This window comes from Ailuropoda melanoleuca, chromosome 6 (assembly GCF_002007445.2).
Source record: "Ailuropoda melanoleuca isolate Jingjing chromosome 6, ASM200744v2, whole genome shotgun sequence".
Taxonomy (NCBI): domain Eukaryota; kingdom Metazoa; phylum Chordata; class Mammalia; order Carnivora; family Ursidae; genus Ailuropoda; species Ailuropoda melanoleuca.
This window is the reverse complement of record NC_048223.1, coordinates 55,764,325-55,786,090: the sequence shown is the minus strand read 5'-3', so window position 1 is coordinate 55,786,090 and position 21,766 is coordinate 55,764,325. Positions and strand designations below refer to the sequence as shown.

General features: G+C 37.8%; 1 protein-coding gene across 1 annotated transcript in view; it reads left to right on the top strand.

The window, feature by feature from the left end:
* The window catches only part of RYR2 (ryanodine receptor 2), a 445,869-nt gene that overhangs the window by 43,567 nt on the left and 380,536 nt on the right, over positions 1–21,766 (top strand). The window contains 1 exon segment of the mRNA XM_034663566.1: positions 15,505–15,579. Within this exon segment, the coding sequence (XP_034519457.1) occupies positions 15,505–15,579 (75 nt within the window).

Genomic DNA, 21,766 nt, shown 5'->3' with positions numbered 1-21,766 from the left:
AAAATACTGATAGCCAAATGCTGGCGAGGATACAGGAAAACCGAATCACTCATAAATTGCTTGCAAAGTGGTACAGCTACTCTGGAAAGCATTTTGGCAGTTGCTTCAATCTCTCAACGTACTCTACCATGTGACCTAGCAATTGCATCCCTGGGTGTTTATCCTGCAGAAATGAACACTGTGTTCACACAAACACATGTACACAAATATTTAGTGTAAAGTAGCTTTTTTGTAATTGCCAAAAATTGGAATCAACCCAGCTGTCCTTCACCTAGTGAATGGTTGAGCGATGCTTGTTACAGCGATAGCCTGGAATATTATTTGGCAACTAAAAGCAGGGCCTTGTGGATAAAGAAACTTGGATGAATCTTCAGGCAATTATGCTGAGTGAACAACGTCAATCCCAGAGTCATACATACTATATGATTCCACATCTATAACATTTTTGAAGTGGTAAAATCTTAGAAATGGAAGAGATGGTTGTCCAGAGTTAGGGAAGCAGGAGCGGGGGAGAGAGGAAATTGGGTGTAACAATAAAAGGGCATATGAGGAATCCTAGTGGTATAGGACCTTCCCACTAGGAGGATTCAGGAACTAACATAAATGACAAAATGGTGTAGAATTTAATACAGACACGTACACACACACACACACACACACACACAAGCAAAATGGGGTTAATCTAGGGAGATGAGGGGATTGTATCAAATCCAATATCTTTGATGAAAGACTAGTCTATATCTTAAAAATATTATTATTAGGGGAAACTAAACAAATGTTCAAGAACAAAATGTTCAAAAATACCTTTCTGTACTATTTCTTTCAACTGCATGTGAATCTGTAGTTATCTTAAACTGTTTTTCACCCATCCCCTCACCAACTTCCCCTCTGGCAACCACCAATTTGTTCTCTGGATTTAAGAGTCTGGTTTTTGTTGTTGTTGTTGTAGTTCATTTGGCTCTTTTTCCTTTGTTCATTTGTTTCTTAAAGTCTACACAAGAGTGAAATCATATGGTATTAGTCTTTCTCTGTCTGACTTAATTCATTTAGCATTATATACTGTAGGTCCATCCATGTTGTTGCATATGGCAAGATTTCATTCTTTCATGGCTGAGTAATATTCCATTGTGTGTGTGCGTGTGTGTGTATGTTTATATACCACATCTTCTTTATCGATTCATATATCAATGGACACTTGGGCTGCTTCAATATCTTGGTTATCATAAATAATTCTGCATTAAACATAGGGGTGCATGTATCATTTCAAATTATGCTTTGGGGTTCTTTGGGTAAATACCCAGGAGTGGAATTACTGGATCACATGACTGTTTCTCACAGTGGCTGCACCACTTTTGCATTCCCACCAACAGCACACGGGGGTTATTTTTTTCTCTGAATCCTTACCAGCACTTGTCATTTCTTAATCTTTTTTGGTTGTAGCCATTCTGACAGGTGTAAGGTGATCTTTTATTGTGGTTTTGATTTGCATTTCCCTGAGGATTAGTGATGTTGAGCGTCTTTTCTTGTGTCTGTTGGCCATGCATATGTCATCTTTGGAAAAACATCTTTTCAAGTCCTCTGCCTCTTTTTTAATTAGATTGTTTTTCTGGTGTTAAGTTATACAAGTTCTTTATATATTTTAGATATTAATCTAAATATCATCAAATATATAATTTGCAAATATCTTTTCCCATTTAGTAGGTTGCCTTGTCATTTTGTTGGTGATACTTCACCGTGCTAATGGTTTTTATTTTGCTGTAATCCCAATAGTTTAATTTTGCTTTGGTTCCCCTTGCCTCGGAAGACATACCTAGAAAAAATGTTTCTATGGTTGATGTAAAAAAAAAATGCTGCCTATGTTTTCTTGTAGGATTTTTATGGTTTCAGTTCTCACTTTTATGTCTTTATTCCAATTTGAGTTTATTTTTGTGTATGGTGTAAGGAAGTGGTTCAATTCCATTCTTTTGCATGTTGTCCAGTTTTCCCAAGACCATTTGTTGAAGAGATTGTCTTTTTCCCATTGGGCATTCTTTCCTGGTTTGTCAAAGATTAAGTGATCATAGATTTGTGGGTTCATTTCTGGGTTTTCTATTCTGTTTCATTGATCTATGTGTTTTTGTGCCGGCACTATTTTGATTACTACAGTTCTGTAATACAATTTGACACCTGGGATTGTGATGCCTCCAGATTTATTCTTTTTCAAGATTGCTTTGGCTATGTGGGATCTTTGTGGTTCCATACAAATTTTGGGATTTTTTTTCTAGTTCTGTGAAAAATGCTATTGGTATTTTTATAGGGATTGCATTGAATCTGTAGATTGCTTTAGGTAGTGTGGATAGTGTAACAGGATTCGTTCTCCCACTCCATGAGCATGGGCTATCTTTCCATTTGTTTATGTCATCTTCAGTTTCTTTCATCAGTGTTTTCTGGTCTTCGGAATATACATATTTTGCCTCTTTGGTATATTATTCTTTTTGGTGTAATTATAAATGGATTGTTTTCTTAATTTTCTTTTCTGCTACTTCATTATTAGGGTATAGAAATGCAAGAGATTCCTCTATATTAATTTTGTGTCCTTTGACTTTATTGGATTCATTGATCAGTTATGATAGTTTTCTTGATGGGCTCTTTAAAGCTTTCTATTTATAGTATTGTGTCATCTGCAAATAATGTTAAGTTTCACTTCTTTCTTACCAATTTGGATGCCTTCTATTTCTTTTTCTTGACTGATTGCTGCACCTAGGGCTTCCAGTACTATGTTGAATAAAAGTGGTGAGAGTATATCTCCTTGGCTTGTGCTTGATGTTAGAAGAAAAGGTCTTAGTTTTTCACCATTGAGGATGATGCTAGCTGTGGTGTTTTTTTTTTTTTTAATATATGGTTTTTACTATATCAAGGCATGTTCCCTCTATACCTACTTTGTTGAGAATTTTTATCATAAATGGGTGTTGTACTTTGTGAAATGCTTTTTCTGCATCAGTTGAGGTGACCATATGGTTTTTATCCTTTCAGTTGTTAATGTGATAGATCATGTTGATTGAGTCATAAATATTGAACCACCCTTGCATCCCTGGAATAAATCCCACCTGATCATGGTGAATGAATTTTTTAACATGTTGTTGGATTTGATTTGCTGGTGTTCTGTTGAGGATTTTTGCATCTCTGTTCATCAGGGATATTGGCCTACAGTTCTCTTTCTCTTTTCTTTCTTTTCTTTTCTTTTCTTTTCTTTTCTTTTCTTTTCTTTTCTTTTCTTTACTTTTCTTCTTTTCTTTTCCTTTTCTTTCCTTTCCTTTTCTTTTCTTTTCTTTTCTTTTCTTTTCTTTTCTTTTCTTTCTTTTCTTTTCTTTCTTTTGTGTCTTTGTCTTGCTTTGGTAAGAGGGTAATGCTGGCCTTATAGAATGAGTTTGGAAGCTTTCCTTGCTCTTCTATTTTTTGGAATAATTTGAGAAGCATAGGTATCAGCTCTCCTTTGAATGTTTGGTGGAATTTACCTGTGAAGCCAGTCTGGTCTTGGACTTTTGTTGGTTCAGAGTTTTTTGATTACTGATTCAATTTTGTTGCTGGTAATTGGTCTGTTCAAATTTTCTATTTCTTCCCTACTCTGTTTTGGAGAGTTGTACGTTTCTAGGAATTTATCCATTTCTTCTGGGTTGTCCAGTTTGTTGTCATATAGTCTTTCTTATTATTTTCTTAATAATCTTTTGTATTCTGTGGTGTTGGTTTAAAACAAATTTTAAGACATTTGCAGAGAGGGAGCATTTTTCTGGGTTCCATTTTTAGGATGACCACTGTCTACTACCTGATTGCTTTCTACTCCCCATTTCATCTCCCCTTATAAGGAGATGGCAAGAAGTCAGAGGCAGTGGCTGGGAAGTTTTTTTTTTTTTTTTTACTTCAGCAAAATGTCTTGTACCTCTCAAGTGAATGGAAAGCAGCAGGCCTCAGCCAGGGAGGGAGTATGTGGATGAAGACCTTGTATATAGATCGAACAAATGAACTGGTCTTACGCAGTGTCTGAAGTTGCTGCAGGTACCCTAGCAAGAATAATTAGCACTTGAATTCCCCCACTAGCATGATGGACTCAAAGCAGAAAGTAATTATATTGTAAAGAGAAATTTATCTACCTATCTATTTATTTATTTCTAAAAGTTTTATTTATTTATTTTTAGAGAGAGAGTGAGCGAGGGGGAAGAGGAGGGACAAGCAGACTCTGTGCTGAGCACAGAGCCTGAAGCCGGGCTTGATCTCAGGACTCTGACATCATGACCTGAGCTGAAACCAAGAGTCAGACACCCAACTGACGCACCACCCATGCACCCCTTAAAGATAATTTATAAAAGTAGTATTGGTAATAATAGGAGATAGGTTATTTCAAACCAGTGCCCCCCTAAGAACAACGAAAAAAGGTAAACCACTGCCTAAAATCTGTTTGAAGATAATGGAGAGCAAAAAAAAAAAAAAAAGCAGTGAAATGTGTGGGGTCAATGCCCCAAAATACAAGGAGACGAAAGAATTGGGTTCAGCATTTGGAGCCTCCTCTTCTCTCTGGGGGGTTGCAGTGGCTGAGGAGCCACGCTGTTGAAAGAATCAGACTGGAAGTGGATCAAAGCTGGTACAGGACCCCCCATAGGAGAGGCACTTTCCGAATTACAGGTATCACTTCAAGAGCGATCCCCTTGAAGCAGTGGTGACCCAGAAAGACCAGCCCTCACAAGCATTTGGACTCAGCCTAAAATAATACTAGTTGCTGTTTAGATTAAGATGAAGTGAGATTGCTGGTGACCTTAGACCTCTGAACCTGCCAGAAGCAAAAACGTGTATCTTTTGGGAGAAAATAAGAAATAGAACTCAAATGATCTCTATAATTTTATATATACGTTGTGTGATAGTCAAAATTAAATGAGCGCTCCTGTTCCAATGCCAGTTGGTGTACTACAGTAATGTTCTGGCACTAACTACCCAGAGTTACCAGATTGTACACGTTAAGGGCTTTGTTCTCTACAAAACTGTCCTTATCTCAGACTCTAGGTACAAGTTGGGGGTGGGATCCTCAGACCATCTGTGCTTCTAACCAACTGGCCACAAATTTGGGGGTTCCCCCAATCTCTTTCGATTCAGGAACTCAGGACAGTGCTATAATAATGATTCCAGTTTTATTCTAAAGCATTCAAATCAGACCAGCCAGATGAAGATACATAAGGTGAGTTCTGGGAGGGCCTGAATGCAGAGCTTCTCTGCTCTCTCCCTGTGGACTAGGAACTCTTAAATCACTGTGTCCACCATTCAGAGAACTCAGTTGTGCTTTGGTTCAACGCTCAGTGCACCATGCAATACGTGCCCTCCTTACTACCCATCACCAGCCTATCCCATTCCCTCACCCTCTCCCCTCTGAAGCCCTCAGTTTGTTTCTCAGAGTCCATAGTCTCTCAATTTCCCCCTTCTGATTACCCCCCTTTCTTTATCCCTTTCTTCTCCTACCAATCTTCCTAGTTCTTATGTTCCATAGATGAGAGAAATCATATGATAATTGTCTTTCTCTGCTTGACTTATTTCACTTAGCGTTATCTCCTCCAGTGCCGTCCATGTTGAAGCAAATGTTGAGAACTCATTCTTTTTGATAGCTGAGTAATATTCCATTGTATAAATGGTCCACAACTTCTTAGTGCAGTCATCTGTTGAAGGGCATCTCAGTTCCTTCCACGATTTAGCTATTGTGGACAGAGCTGCTATGAACATTGGGGTGCATATGGCCCTTCTCTTCACTATGTCTGTCTCATTGGGGTAAATAACCAGTAGTGCAATGGCTGGGTCATAGGGTAGCTCAATTTTTAACTTTTTAAGGGACATCCACACTGTTTTCCAGAGTGGCTGTACCAACTTGCATTCCCACCAACAATGTAGGAGGGATCCCCTTTCTCCACATCCTCTCCAACAATTGTTGTTTCTTGCCTTGTCTATCTTTGCCATTCTAACTGGCGTAAGGTGGTATCTCAGTGTGGTTTTGATTTGAATTTCCCTGATGGCTAATGATTTTGAACATTTTTTCATGTGTCTGTTAGCCATTTGTATGTCTTCATTGGAAAAGTGTCTGTTCATATCTTCTGCCCATTTTATGATTTGTTTATTTGTTTCTCGTGTATTGAGTTTGAGAAGTTCTTTGTAGATCTTGGATACCAGTCCTTTATCTGTGGTGTCCTTTGCAAATATATTCTCCCATTCCGTGGGCTGTCTCTTAGTTTTTTTGACTGTTTCCTTGGCTGTGCAGAAGCTCTTTATCCTGATAAAGTCCCATAAGTTCATTTTATCTTTTATTTCTCTTGCCTTTGGAGATGTGTCGTGAAAANGTAGTACTAAAAACCATACATTACCTTGGAATTAACTTAACCAGAGACATAAAGGAGCTATATTCTAGAAACTATAAATCACTTTTGAAAGATATTGAGGAAGACATAAAAAGATGGAAAAATATTCCATGCTCATGGATTGGAAGAATTAACATAGTTAAAATGTCCATACTACCCAGAGCAATCTACACTTTCAATGCTATCCCGATCAAAATACCGAGGACTTTTCAAAGAACTGGAACAAATAGTCCTTAAATTTGTATGGAACCAGAAAAGGCCCTGAATTGCCAAGGAATTGTTGAAAAGGAAAAACAAAGCTGGGGGCTTCACAATGCTGGATTTTGAGCTGTACTACAAAGCTGTGATCACAAAGACAGCATGGTCTGGCACAAAAACAGACACATAGACCAATGGAACAGAACAGAGAACCCAAAAATAGACCCTCGGCTCTTTGGGCAACTTATCTTTGATAAAGCAGGAAAAAACATCTGGTGGAAAAAAGACAGTCTCTTCAATAAATGGTGCTGGGAAAATTGGAGAATATATTTGCAAATGATACTACAGATAAAAGACTGGTATCCAAGATCTACAAAGAACTTCTCAAACTCAATATCCGAGAAAGAAACTCAATAGACTTAACATCAGCTTAGAATTAGCTGAAAAGAGAATTAGTGAACTGGAGATTAGGTCAGAATTTAGACTGAAACATGGATGGTTAAGAGATTGGGAAATATGATAGAAGAGAGAATAAGAAAATATATGAGGAATGATGAATGTTCTATCATACATGTAATTGGAGTCCCCAAATAAAAAGTTGAAGAATGGAGGGGAACATCAGGGGAAAAAGAGAAGGAGGGAGAGCAAGAACAAGAAAGCTTGCAAATACACTAGGACACAGGCAATGTGGAATACAACTGCTTAAGGATTCCACACAACTGACTAGGTATATTAAGGCACAGATTTAAGAAAGACTGTGAATTCTAAGTAAGATGGATAGAAAAAATATTTAGGACCATGAGAGTAAAGCTACTACTGAAAAGTAAACACAAAATGAAGCACTTAAAAACATAGCAAAAAAAGTATAGTACTTTTAAAGTGACAACAGTATGATTTACATGTCACTTTGTCAAGGAAACAATTGGAGACATGAGATAAAAACTTCAAAGTGCTTAAAGAAAATAACTGCTAACCTGATGACCATTTTATCTACTGAAATGACAATTTTTTAAAGATTTTATTTGAGAAAGAGAGAGAGATCATGAGCAGGGGTGGGAGGGGTAGAGGGAGAAGCAGACTCCTTGGTGAATGGGGAGCCCAACATGGGGCTCGATCCCAGGACCCTGGCATCATGACCTGAGCCAAAGGCAGATGCTCAACCGACTGAGCCACCTAGGCACCCCTTAAAATAGTTTTAAATTTTTTTAAAGACAAACCTGAGGTAGTTTATTACCAGGCAAAGGAAATATTGAAGGGTGTTCTTCAAATAGAAGAAAATTATCTCAGATATAATTTTGGAGATACAGAAAGGGGAGAAAAGAGCAGAAGGAAGGCAAATATGAGGAAAACTTGTAAAGACTGTTGCGATTAAGTAAAATGATGATGATGGCATTGTAAATCTTGGTCTTAAAAACTATAGAAAAGTAAAAAACTATAGAGAACAAAATTCATTATAATAGTAGCACATGAATCAGGAGGAGAGTATGTAGAACTAAATGACAGTTCTTGTGTTGTCTGAGAAGTGGTAAAATTAATAATTAAATCATTTTTTGATAACCAAGCACACATATTGTAATCTTTATAGTAATCAGTGAAAATATCATAAAAGGATATAAAATAATAACGGGGAAACCAGAAAGATAATGATGAAAAAATACTTAATTCAAAAGAAAGGAGGCAAGTTTAGAAGGAGTAGGACAAATGGAGAGTAAAGATTGAATTGAGGTGGCCCCCAAGATTCCTGCTCCCTGCTTTAAATGCTCTGTATAATCCCCTCCTTTTTTGTGTGTGGACTATGAGTATGGGGGAATTTTACTTCCATGATTAGGTAACATTATTTAACAAAGCTGGAAAGATGTTGCAAATGTAATTAAGTTTTTGAGTCTGCTGACCTTGAGTTAATCAAAGGGGAGATTTTTCTCGGTGGGCCTGACCTAATCAGGTGAGCCGTTAATGGAAGGGACTAAGCCTGCTGAAGTCAGAGATTCAAAGTGTGAAAAAGATTCTCCTGCCAGCCTTGAAGAAGTAAGCTGCCATGTTATGAGAGGGTCTATGGAGGAGGCCGTGTGGCCAGGATCTGAGGGCAACCTTTAGTTGTTGAAAGAGGTCCCCACCTGACAGCTGGCAAGAAAACAGGGACCATATGGGTGCAAGCGACTGACTTCTACCAACCACCAGTGAGCTTAAGAGAATACCCTGAGCTCCAGGCAAGAATGCAGCCCCAACCAAAATTCTGATTTCAGCCTGTGAGACAATGAGCAGGAAATCCAGGTATGCCACATCCAGACTTCTAACCTACAAGCTACAGGATAATAAATGAGGATTGTTTGCAACTAAGAAGTCAGTGGTAAGTTGTTACACAATAATAGAAAACTAACAATTCCTGGGTGATAGCACTTTAGGAGTGAGGACAACAAAAAGAAAGACACAAGTAGATATCGAAAATGCTTGGGGCACCTGCGTATCTCAGTCGGTTAGGCATCCGCTTTCAGCTCAGGTCATGATTCTAGGGTCTTGGGATTGAGCCCCGCATTGGGCTCCCTGCTCATCAGGGAGTCTGCTTCTCCTTTTCCCTCTGTGCCCCCAACTCGTGCTGTCTCTTTCAAATAAATAAAATCTTAAAAAAAAAAAAAGAGTTGTCTATATCCTCTTGGTTCTCTTTCTCTGAAGAACCCTAACTAGTACGGTTATGCAAAACTGCAGACCTCAGATTTCATATAGCTGGTTCTGAGATTAAAATTACCAATAATGTGGGCAGGATCTTTTAGACCAGGGTTTGCACACTGTGGTAGTATGTGGGTCAAATGCAGCCCACTGCCTGTTTTTCTAAATAAAGTTTAATTGGAACATGGACATGCACATTTCTGTACATATTGTCCATTAATATGCTTTCAGAGTTAAGTATGAAAAACAAACAAACATATGGCCATTCAACCTAAGGTATTTACTAGCCCTTTACAGAAGAGTTTGCCAGCTCATGTCCTAGAACTTCTTTTCATCGTGGCCGTGAACGTCTTGGCTGGGCTTCAGCCCCAAGTCCTGGGGACATGGGGCAGCCCTGTGCTGAGAGTCACAGTTAGGATGACTGCAGGAGTAGATCTTTGCAAGAGGGAGAAGGTGGCTAGGAAAAAAAAAAAAAGTATCCTTTTAATCCATGTAATGTGTATATTCTTTTCAGAACTTGAGTTTTCTCTGGTGTCCTGCAATAGGTGCCCAAAAAAGTCCTATTGATTTGTAGGTGAATTTTGAGACCCCAGTGATACAAAATGAAGAGTCGCTTTGATACATAGAACTACTGGAAGCAAAAAGAGTATGTGGATGATGGCTGAAAAGGAACGCTAGAACCACACAATTGTACGATAGAAGAATCTAGCAAGGAGGTCGTCTGAATGATGGCTTTATCTCCTTCTTAGGTTGTCTTGAGCAATTTTAATTTAGGACTTACTATACCTTTGTGTATAAACAAGGATATGATACTGTCGTCAGGTCAATTCAACAAACAGTGTTGAGTCTTTATATTTGGAGGGATTGAATGTGGCACCCCCCTCCTCCCCCTCCTCCACACCCTCAGAGCCCCGTTTGCTGTGAAAGGAGTCTTCTCAGAGGTCTCCGTGGGTTCTATCTTCCAGTTCTTCCTCACAGTAACCCAGGGACCATTAGCTTCATTTTGTGTGTGAAAAAAATGAGGCATGGAGGAATTCACTGACTTGGCACAAGTTCATATAAAGAAGTGCCATGTTCAGAAAGCTAGTCTCCATCAAGTGTGAGAGGGTTTGTCCACTTCTCGGTGCCTTATCGTAGATGTGAGCTAAGAATTGTGATGCCATCTAATGACCGTAATGACTGTGCCCTGTGGCAGCACTCACAAAAGGAAAAAAGTCTTTTGCTCCAGGGCGAAGGGTTCTCTTGACTGCGTTGAATCTTTTATTAATCATGTTTCATGGTTCTGTGTGAAAGTCCGCTAACTGGAGTTGTGTATCTTATAAAATTCTTATAGATATATACCAATAGATGCCAACCTGTCATGCTCTGAAGCGCCCCTGAGGACTGTGTTTTTATTACTATGCTAGCGCTCGTGTTTCCTGGGCTTGGGTTCTGAAGATGACCTATCCTGGCTGTCAAAGTGCTTGCTTTTTACTGCAAAACAAGTGGTTTGACAATTGAGATTAGACTTAAATTGTATTTTGTAAACTGAAAATGCAAAAATAGCTCACTACTTTTATTTCAGTGGACAATGTTATAATACTTATGAGAAGTGGAGTTGATGACATAATAGGAATAATTTGTACTTATTCAAAGAATAACCTGAAAAGGCCTCTTCAGGCCATTTAATGTGATCAGCCTGAAATAGGAGTTCCTTAATGAAGCGTATTGTATGGGGAGATAATGTGTTACGTAGGCATAACTTACAGCCTGAAGCCTGGAATTTTTCAAAGTACTGTTGAATAAGGCACACACTGTTGGTTATTAGGTGCATGTACTTAAAAAATTCGTAGTCAGTGAAATTACAGTGACTTTGAGTTTTTCTGATTTATGAGGTGGAAGATTCTTTGGAAAAAAAATTCTGCTACAAATGACATTAATGACCAGTTATCTTTTTTTTTTCTTATCATAATATTTTTTATTATATTATGTTAGTCACCATACAGTATACATCCTTGGTTTTTGATGTAAAGTTCGATGATTCATTAGTTGCATATAACACGCAGTGCACCATGCAATACATGCCCTCCTTACTACCCATCACCAGCCTATCCCATTCCCCCACCCTCCCCTCCCTCTGAAGCCCTCAGTTTCGTCTTAACACATCTTTTGCTCATTAGCTGTAATGCTGTTGTAGTTCATTGCAAAAACAGTCTTTGAGTGAACAGAGAGCTGCATCATGCCCTTGTGTTTCATATCCAGTTGATCTTCCCTTAAATTTTGATGTCCTTGCCACTGTTTGCACTGAGATCTCCTGGGATGCTGAGCTCCAAAGGTGCTCTCACCCTGGGTCTCTTCAGTTTCTGAGAGAATCTTCCTCTCTCTGTCTTCCCGTTGACCAAAGCACTTGCTATGATGACAATCATTTAGTTGTATGGGTTTGAACAGGGTCTGTAGTACCATTGTTTAACTTGTGGGTCTTGAAAACAGTTGTTTTCTTGGATTCTGATTGGACAGAGACACATTGCAGGGAAAAGGAATGATCCCTTCAGAGAAACAGGTGTATCTGTCCAGGTCAACCAATTTCTAAATAAGTTTAAATGCCCTTAGTGTCATTTACGATGGACTGATTCTTATTGTATTTAGGATCTTGATATCGGGAGGCCAATTTTCAGTCTGAAATAGCCTATGAATACTTGATTATACAGCCGGTGACATGCCATGTATTTATATGGAGAGACTCTGTGTAATAGGAAAGATTTCCCCAGTTGGCAACGAAGAATTGTTACGTCATCAGATTTTCTACACTGCCAATGAAACATTTAAGAAAATAAAAAGAAATAATTAAAGGCAGGAGCTCCCTTTAGGAGACAAATATTCAGGAAGCCAACCAGGTAAAAGTAAAAATATTTCAGGTAAGAAAGAGGATCCAATTTTCCTTTTGACTTTATATTTGTGTTTTATATATTAGTGTCCTCCTAAGTTAAAATATCATTAGATTTCTACATATACAAATAATGAAAGATCATTGTTAAAGTCAGCTAATAAAGAAAAGTAATGAAACAGTAAAACATTTGGAGGGTAATTCTTCATATACCTTATTATGTATAATATTTACAATGTAACGTAACCATTATTCATGCTATTTGAATCTTAGAGTCCATTTAATTCTATATAACTTTTATTATGTAATTAGCATTACTAGCTTGGTGTTCATTACTCAGCAGCTCTCTCCATGTTCACGCAGAGAATATTTCTGCATGTATACATACATATATGCCGTAGGGTTATTTACTGTTGTACAGAAAATGCATATCAGTTACAGTCTTGCACTTTACTTAACTTACATACATCATAGAATCCCTTTTTATTTCCTGTTGGTTTATTTTGTTCTCTGTTTAATCTCTTTAGACAACTCTTGAATTTTGCTTTCATTACTTCTTTAATAGTTAAGGGATTTCAGGCCTGAATTTTTCAAAGTTTACCTATGAATCCTAGACTTGTTATGAAGTGTTCTTGTCCTCATTACATTCTAGGAAGGGTGTGATTTCTATTTCCTCTTTGACCCATGAGTTATTTACAAGAGTGTCTGAGTTTTCCAAGTTGTTAAATTATAAAAATCTTTTTAGTATTTGTTTCCAAGTGTTATTGGTTATCATTAGAAAATATGATGAGTAAATAGCTTTGGTTTAAAAAAATTGGATAAAATTTTCCTTATGGCCGCATATAAGATCTTTATGAAAGGTCTGACTGATTTAAAAATCTCTCTGTGCATCTATCTATATGTGTATACACACACACACCTCTATATTTATTTTTAAGTATATACCCAGAGATTCTGATTTAATTTGTCTAGTATTGTCTGTGCATTGGAGTTTTTAAAGCTTTCTGCGTGATTCTAATATACAGCCATGGCTAAGAATCCCTGCCCTAATAAAATAACGATAGTAGTCCAGTGGTTCTCAGAATGTGGACCAGTTGCACCAAGGTCACCTGGGAACTTACTAGGAATACAAATTCTTGTGCCTTACCCTAGATCTACTGAATTGGGAACTTGGGGGCAAGGGTGCCCAGCAATATGTGTTCTAAAAAGCCTGCAAGATAATCCTGATACTCACTTAAAATTACGAGCCATTAATCTATACCAGTGGCTCAACAGTGGGGTTGGTTTTGTCCCTCAGAAGACATTTGGTAACATCTGGAATAGTTTTAGTTGTTACAACTTGGGGATGGTCATGGAGGAGACAGCTCCTGCTGGCATTTGGTTGGTAGGGGCTCGGGTTCAGTGAACACCCCACAGTGCACTGCACAGCCCGCCACAGCAAAGAATTATCTGCCCCAAAATATCAATAGAGCTGCTGTTTAGAAACTGATCTGAACCATGATTTCCAAACGTGACTTTCTCACAACCACCATTTCAGAGCTTTTAAAAATCCTGACTCCAGATGTAGTTTAATTGGTCATTGGTGAGGGCATGGCATCACATTTCAAAAAGGTATCCACATAATTATATCTGCAGCCATGATTGAAAACCACTGCTATGGCATTGTTCATTGGTACAGGTAAAACTCTTATAATGGATGGATCAAAGTGATTCTGAACCTCCTGATCAATTTTAATATAAAAAGATAGAGAAGTCATTATTACCTTCAGATGTGTTGTAGCAGGGAGTATAAACACTAGATCTAGAAATCTAACTACCGTGTTCGAGGTACATGTTAAAAACCACTGGGAGGATGTCATCAGCAAAATCCAGAATATAGAAACTCCAAGACAGATAATACATATTTTTAGCAAGAAATAATGCCAACGGGAAAAAAGAAGGGAGAACTGTTCTTTAGAGGAATTTAAGGTACCTAACCAATTGTGCACCTTGTTTGTTCTTGATTTGAAAGAGCAATAGTAAAACAAAACATTTTTGAAAATTTGAACAGAGTGGCTATTTCATGAAAGTGAATTTTATGTGTGTGTGTGCGTGTTGTATACACACACACACACATATATATATATATATATATATATATATTTTTTTTTTTTTTGGAGTTGTATGTGGAGGGGTAACTAGAGGTTATATGTAAAACAAGATTGGCCCTGTGTTGATCGTTGTTGACACTGCGTGCTGGGCATATGGAGATTTATTATAATTTTATACTTTTGTGTCTACTTGAAAATTTCCATAATAAAAACAGTGAGAGGGAATATCTAAGTATGTGAGAGGAAAAGCAGGTGAGAATGGTGTTAGAAAATCTGTCAAGACAGTAGGTATTTCCACAGTGTAAAAAAATAAATAAATAAACAATAAACCACAGTCCATTGGATTTGGGACATGAATGTCATTGGTTGTCTCTAGCAAATCTGTTTCGTTGGAGAAGTGGGTCTGAAAGCAAGATTGGATGCACAGAGAAGTGAGAGGGTGATCATGAAGCAGATAAAGGGGGGTGAGCAGCAGAGGAGAATATGGTCAAGTGTGTTACTATGTTTGAGACAGCGTAGTGTTATGTGTGTTTGAATGATGAAAGAGATCCAGTGGAGACAGAGACATCAAGTCTTAGGGAGGAAATAGGGAGCACGCGTAAGCGTTGGTTTCCTTAACACCACCTCAATGGGGTGGCACAGAGTTCAGTTTGGATAATGTATATAAATTACTTAGCATTACTTCTACCATATTAACAGGTTATCATAATGAGAGCTTTGGAATTTGCGTATGTGTGATGCTCATTCAAAGTTATTTCTCTTCTTGTGTGACTTTTTTGTTGATGTATATATTTTTAGTGATCCTTATACTTTTCTTTCATCATTTGGCAGGTTGTTATAATAAAGCACTAAAATTAATATGTTTTTACATTTCTTTACAAAGTTTAATATATCTAAAACAGAATTAGAACCACAAATAATTATATGTGTGTTGAAATAACACGATAATAAACTATATATAAAGTCATAGCTGAGTACTTCTATGGACCTAAGTTAAATAAATAAGGTGAATGTATTTACTGGGAAAGAAGGAGGGAGAGTCGGGCAGGGGAAGAGGTTGGCAGGGAGAGGGAGAGGGAATGAATGGGAATGGAGGAAGAAAATGATGAGAATATGTTGAAGTGTTTATTCAGGACAAACTTAAGTTGATCACTGTTACTGTTATTTCTGTTATTTTAATTTCCAGCTATGCTGTCTCATGCCAAAAAGTATAACTTTATCTAAAGGCTTTCTGTTTGCTTTTCTCTTGTAATTGGCTTGAGAAAATAGAGTCCAGGAATGACCCATGTTAAAAATTGGGCTTTTTTTTTCTTTTTTTAACCAGAACTGTTCACTATGAAGGTGGTGCTGTATCCGTCCATGCACGTTCCCTGTGGAGACTAGAGACGCTAAGAGTTGCGTAAGTAGAATTTGTAAATACAGCCGGGTGTTCCAAGTGTATGAAATACTTCCAGCACTGTGGACTTGAGCTTTTATATGAAAGCTCACGCTAGCAACTACAGCAAACAGGAAATGAAGCGTTGAGAAAGTGATGGAGAGTTTCTCTCCTCTTGCCCTTCTGCCAACCTTTATTCTGCTTTCTTTAGCCTAAATTCACTAGGCAGCACACAGTAGTTCTGTATGATCTGCTCTTGTCTTTATCCTGATTTGTTTTGGTAACATCCTCTCAACCCCGTCAGTGCATCTCCCGGCAGAAGGTGCTCCTAGGACAGAGTGACTTAAGGTTTGGAAACAGGGCAAATGGTTTCAAGCCTGTTAAATGTTTCAAGTCTGACATTGTCTGGGTTTAACAGTCTAAAGGAACATATGAAACAGGAAACTTGAACATGAACGAGAGTACAAGGGTTGTTACTGGCAGTCACTATCTTTATTTACAAATATCTTGATAGCTGAGTAAGAAATCTGGATTGCAATACAAAGCCACTGTGTATTCGTTCATTATACAAACATATATATTCATATACCTACATATATATTCATATTCTTTTTTTTCCCTTTTTGGTGTCTTCAAAAAGTTGTTCAGAGGTTGACTTTTAGTTCCTACAGATAAATGCAATATTGGTGAAAAAGGTGTCATTTTGAACTATTTTAAATAGAATTAAAATATTAGATTTTTTTTGTTGATTAGAAGGTTCATTCCTTTGCCTAAAAAGCAACAAGTTTTCAGTGTATTTTTTCCCGATTACATTACACTTTTAGGGAATTATTGATTTAAGTTATAGCTTCCATGAATGGGTGTGGGGAACTATTTTAGTATAGAATAGCTCTTTGTAGACCTAATATTTGAGATTAATGCTTATCTAATGATGATTAAAATAGTTTAGTGGTCTTCAGTTGCATTTGCTTATATATCACATACATCAGTTTTGAAAAAGTTTGAAAAGTGTATTCCTTGAACATTGTAATGTTTGACATATACATTTTTCATTATCAGTCTATTTTTTTGTTACCAGTTTAAATACATGAATAGAATATAACTTACAGTTTATTATAAGTACTGATAATTTAAAGTGAAATTGAGATGCCACTCTTTTTTTTCCATAATAATATTTTTATTATATTATGTTAGTCACCATACAGTACATCCCTGGTTTTTGATGTAAAGTTCGATGATTCATTAGTTGCGTATAACACGCAGTGCACCATGCAATATGTGCCCTCCTTACTACCCATCACCAGCCTATCCCAATCCCCCACCCCCCTCCCCTCTGAGGCCCTCAGTTTGTTTCCTAGAGTCCACAGTCTCTCAAGCTTCATTCCCCCTTCTGATTACCCCCCCTTTCTTTATCCCTTTCTTCCCCTACCGATCTTCCTAGTTCTTATGTTCCATAGAGGAGAGAAACCATATGATAATTGTCTTTCTCTGCTTGACTTACTTCACTTAGCATTATCTCCTCCAGTGCCGTCCATGTTGCAGCAAATGTTGAGAACTCATTCTTTTTGATAGCTGAGTAATATTCCATTGTATATGGACCACAACTTCTTAATCCAGTCATCTATTGAAGGGCATCTCGGTTCCTTCCACGATTTAGCTATTGTGGACAATGCTGCTATGAACATTGGGGTGCTTTTAGTAGTACCTCATTGACTCTAAATACTAACATGATTTAATACCCATGTTTGTTTATTTAAAAGTACGTGAACATAGCCTTCCTTAACAGTAGAAATTATATACTCTTTCTCATTGTCATGAGATTTGTTTCTTTCCCATGACAGAGTTCTTTATCCCAAATCATACTTTTCTTATGACTGAAAGACTTTTTTTTGCTCACTCTAGCAAATGCCTATGCAACAAAAATAGGTATGCAAGGTATTTTTGTATTTCCAATGAGAGTAAGTCTGTATCTTTGAAAAGTTCTTCTATATTAACCCATTAATTATTAATTAGCTGATAATAAATTCTTCTATATAAATATATAGTTGATGAAATCACCTAAATACTAAAACTTTTGGTAAGCATTGAACTTACAAGTAAAATTTTCCTGGAAATTCATCTCTGAAGAAGGAGAGAGAAGTGGCGGCTTCATAAAACAAAAGGAAGGAGATCTCAGCGCTTTCTTGCACTTCATGAATTATTCAGAGAATTGAGGGAAGGGGATTTTAAAGATGTATATGTATTTCCTTTACCTTGTGTTGTATAAAAATGACAGCTTAATTAGCGAAATGAAATTGTCAATAAAAGTGACGTCTAGATAGGTGTTGCTGCCATTAGAAAACAGACTCCAGATGTGTTTTCAAATTTAGAGCTATCTCTCCCCTTTGTGATTATTGTGTGCTTAAAGAAATGGGTTTGTTGCTTCGTTTGTTTTGAGCAAAGGAGGCCCTAAATCTGTCTCGTTTTGTAGATTAAGAAACCAGAAGGAGGCGAACTCCTGACAACCAGGCAGGGCTTCCTTTTTGTCGTCAGCGTTGTTTTTGATGAACTGTAATTCCGTAAATTGGGATCTTTCCGCACATCCTTCCATTATGTGCTCTTGATTCTTTTTCTTTACTGTTGCCTAATGTTTGAAGCTGGAAGTGGGAGGTGTGGGGTCTGTTTTAACTTGAATGGGGGTGACTGAGAATATAGGAAGAGCCTGATCTCCTGGTCGGCCAGAGGTGAAAGGGGGCACCTCTGCTGATTGCCTCAGAACCCAAATGACAGCAAAGGGAACCTACCACCAGCAAGCAGAGCAGGGAGTTTTTCTTCCATTTAAAAGATGAAAGAGAGATGTTTCTGCTGGCCTCTGTGACCCTTGATTTACACCATTTCGTCTTCCTGTCTAGTGGACAAAAGCAGGAGGTTAACTTATAATGAGTGTAATTATGGTAAGTGTGTTTTTCAGGTTCAGGTTCTGTTGAATTTTTGAATGACTTTGACTTCATTGTAAATGTACACATTACGTAACTTCTTACATGCATTGGCCGCGAAAATACTCATTACTTAGAAAATGATAGCCAAAGATCCTGCTTATGTTTATAACTGAATTTTATATCTGAAGGTCAATATTTACACTATAACATTTGGGATGTTCTTTTTTTCCCCCCTCCAATCAGGTCTCAAACTATTCGATATTTGATATAATTTATGCAGCCTAGTAATTATATAGTTTATATTGCATACTCCTACAAATAAAATTAATGTTGTCAAAAGTTTTTTGATATCATGAACATTTTAATAAGGTAAGTTTTAATGGTCGGAGTTAAATATAATAGAAAACAGATTCCAGATTGTACCCCAATGTAAAACTATAAGAACCTTGTAAGTACAATATATATTGGTTTCTGCAGTAGGAATGATCACTGAAATTAAAAATATGCATTATGTATGCTTCATTTTTTAAAATAATTTTTTATGATGTTATGTTATTCACCATACAGTACATCACTAGTTTTTGATGCAATGTTCCATGATTCATTATTTCCATATAACACACAGTGCACCATGCAATATGTGCCCTCCTTAATACCCATCACTGCCCTATCCCAATCCCCCATCCCCTCCCTTCTGAAGCCCTCAGTTTGTTTCCCAGAGCCCATAGTCTCTCGTGGTTTATTCCCCTGTTTACCCCCCCTTCATTCTTCCCTTCCTTCTCCTACCGATCTTCCTATTTCTTATGTTCCATAAATGAGTGAAACCATATGAAAATTGTCTTTCACTGCTTGACTTATTTCACTTAGCATAATCTCCTCCAGTCCCGTACATATTGGAGCAAATGTTGTGTAATCGTTCTTTCTGATGGCTGAGTAATATTCCATTGTATATATGGACCGCATCTTCTTAATCCAGTCATCTGTTGAAGGGCATCTCAGCTCCTTCCACGATTTAGCTATTAGGGACAATGCTGCTATGAACATTGGAGTGCGTATGGCCCTTCTCTTCACTACTGTATCTTTGGGGTAAATACCCAGTAGTGCAATTGCTGGATCATAGGGTAGCTCAATTTTTAACTTTTTAAGGGACCTCCACACTGTTTTCCAAAGTGGCTGTACCAACTTGCATTCCCACTAATAATGTAGGAGGGATCCCCTTGCTCCACATCCTCTCCAACATTTGTTGTTTCTTGCCTTCCCAATTTTTGCCATTCTAACTGGCGTAAAGTGGTATCTCAGTGTGGTTTTGATTTGAATTTCCCTGATGACTAATGATTTTGAACATTTTTTCATGTGTCTGTTAGCCATTTGTATGTCTTCATTAGAAAAGTGTCTGTTCATATCTTCTGCCCATTTTTTGATTTGATTATTTGTTTTTCATTTATTGAGTTTGAGAAGTCCTTTGTAGATCTTGGATACCAGTCTTTTATCTGTAGTGTCATTTGGAAATATCTTCTCCCATTCCGTGGGCTGCGTCTTAGTTTTTTTGACTGTTTCCTTGGCTGTGCAGAAGCTTTTTATCTTGATGAAGGTCCACAAGTTCATTTTATCTTTTGTTTCTCTTGCCTTTGGAAATGTGTCATGAAAAAAGTTGCTGTGTCTGATGTCAAAGAGGTTGCAGCCTATGTTCTCCTCTAGGATTTCGATGGATTCCTGCCTCACATCGAGGTCTTTCATCCATTTGGAGCTTATCTTTGTGTATGGTGTGAGAGAGTGGTCAAGTTTCATTCTTTTGCATATAACTATCTCGTTTTCCCAGCACCATTTATTGAAGAGACCATCTTTTTTCCACTGGATGTTTTTTCCTGCTTTGTCAAAGATTAGTTGCCCAAAGAGCCGAGGGTCCATTTCTGGGTTCTCTGTTCTGTTCCATTAGTCTATGTGTCTGTTTTTGTGCCAGTACCATGCTGTCTTTGTGATCACAGCTTTGTAGTACAGCTCAAAATTTGGCATTGTGATGCCACAGCTTTGTTTTTCCTTTTCAACAATTCCTTGGTGATTCGGGGCCTTTTCTGGTTCCAAGCAAATTTAAGGGCACGAGGCGCCTGGGTGGCACAGTGGTTAAGCGTCTGCCTTCGGCTCAGGGCGTGATCCTGGTGTTCCAGGATCGAGCCCCACATCAGGCTCCTCTGCTATGAGCCTGCTTCTTCCTCTCCCACTCCCCCTGCTTGTGTTCCCTCTCTCGCTGGCTGTCTCTATCTCTGTCTAATAAATAAATAAAATCTTTAAAAAAAAAATTTAAGGGCTGTTTGTTGCAGCTCCTTGAAAATTGTCATTGGTATTTTGATCAGGATGGCATTGAACGTGTAGATTACTCTGGGTAGCGTAGACATTTATTCTTCCAGTCCAAGAGCATGGAACGTTTTTCTGTCTCTCTGTGTCTTCTTCAGTGTCTTTAAGAGTGATCTGTAGTTTCTAGTATATAGATCCTTTATGTCTCTGGTTAATTCCGAGATAACATATGATTTTTGGTGCTATTATAAATGGAATTGATTCCCTAATTTTTCTTTCTTCAATCTCATTGTTTGTGTATAGAAATGCAACTGATTTCTGAGCATTGATTTTGTATCCCGCCACATTACTGAATTGCTCTGTAACTTCAAGTATTTGGGGGTGGAGTCTTTTGGGTTTGCTATATAGAGTATCATGTCATCTGCAAATAGAGACAGTTTGGCTTCTTCTTTGCCGAATACCTCTTCTCCCTTTTGGTTGTCTGATTGCAGTTGCAAGGACTTCTAGTACTATGTTGAATAATAATGGCGAGAGTGGGCATCCTTCTTGTGTTCCTGATCTTAAGGGAAAGGCTTTCAGCTTTTCCCCATTGAGAATGGTACTTGCTGTAGGCTTTGCATAGATGGTTTTTATGAGATTGAGGAATGTGCCCTCTGTCCCTACACTCTGAAGGGTTTTAATCAGGAAAGGATGCTGTATTTTGTCAAATGCTTTTTCTGCATCAATTGAGAGGATCATATGGTTCTTGTCTCTTTTCTTGTTGATATGATCTATCACACTGATCAGTTTGTAAATGTTGAACCACCCTTGCATCCCAGGGATGAATCCCACTTGGTCATGATGGACAATCCTTTTAATGTACTGTTGGATCCTATTAGCTAGGATCTTGTTGAGAATTTTGGCATCCATATTCATCAGAGAAATCGGTCTGTAATTCTCCTTTTTGATGGGGTCTTTGCCTGGTTTGGGGATCAAGGTAATACTGGCCTCATAGAATGAGA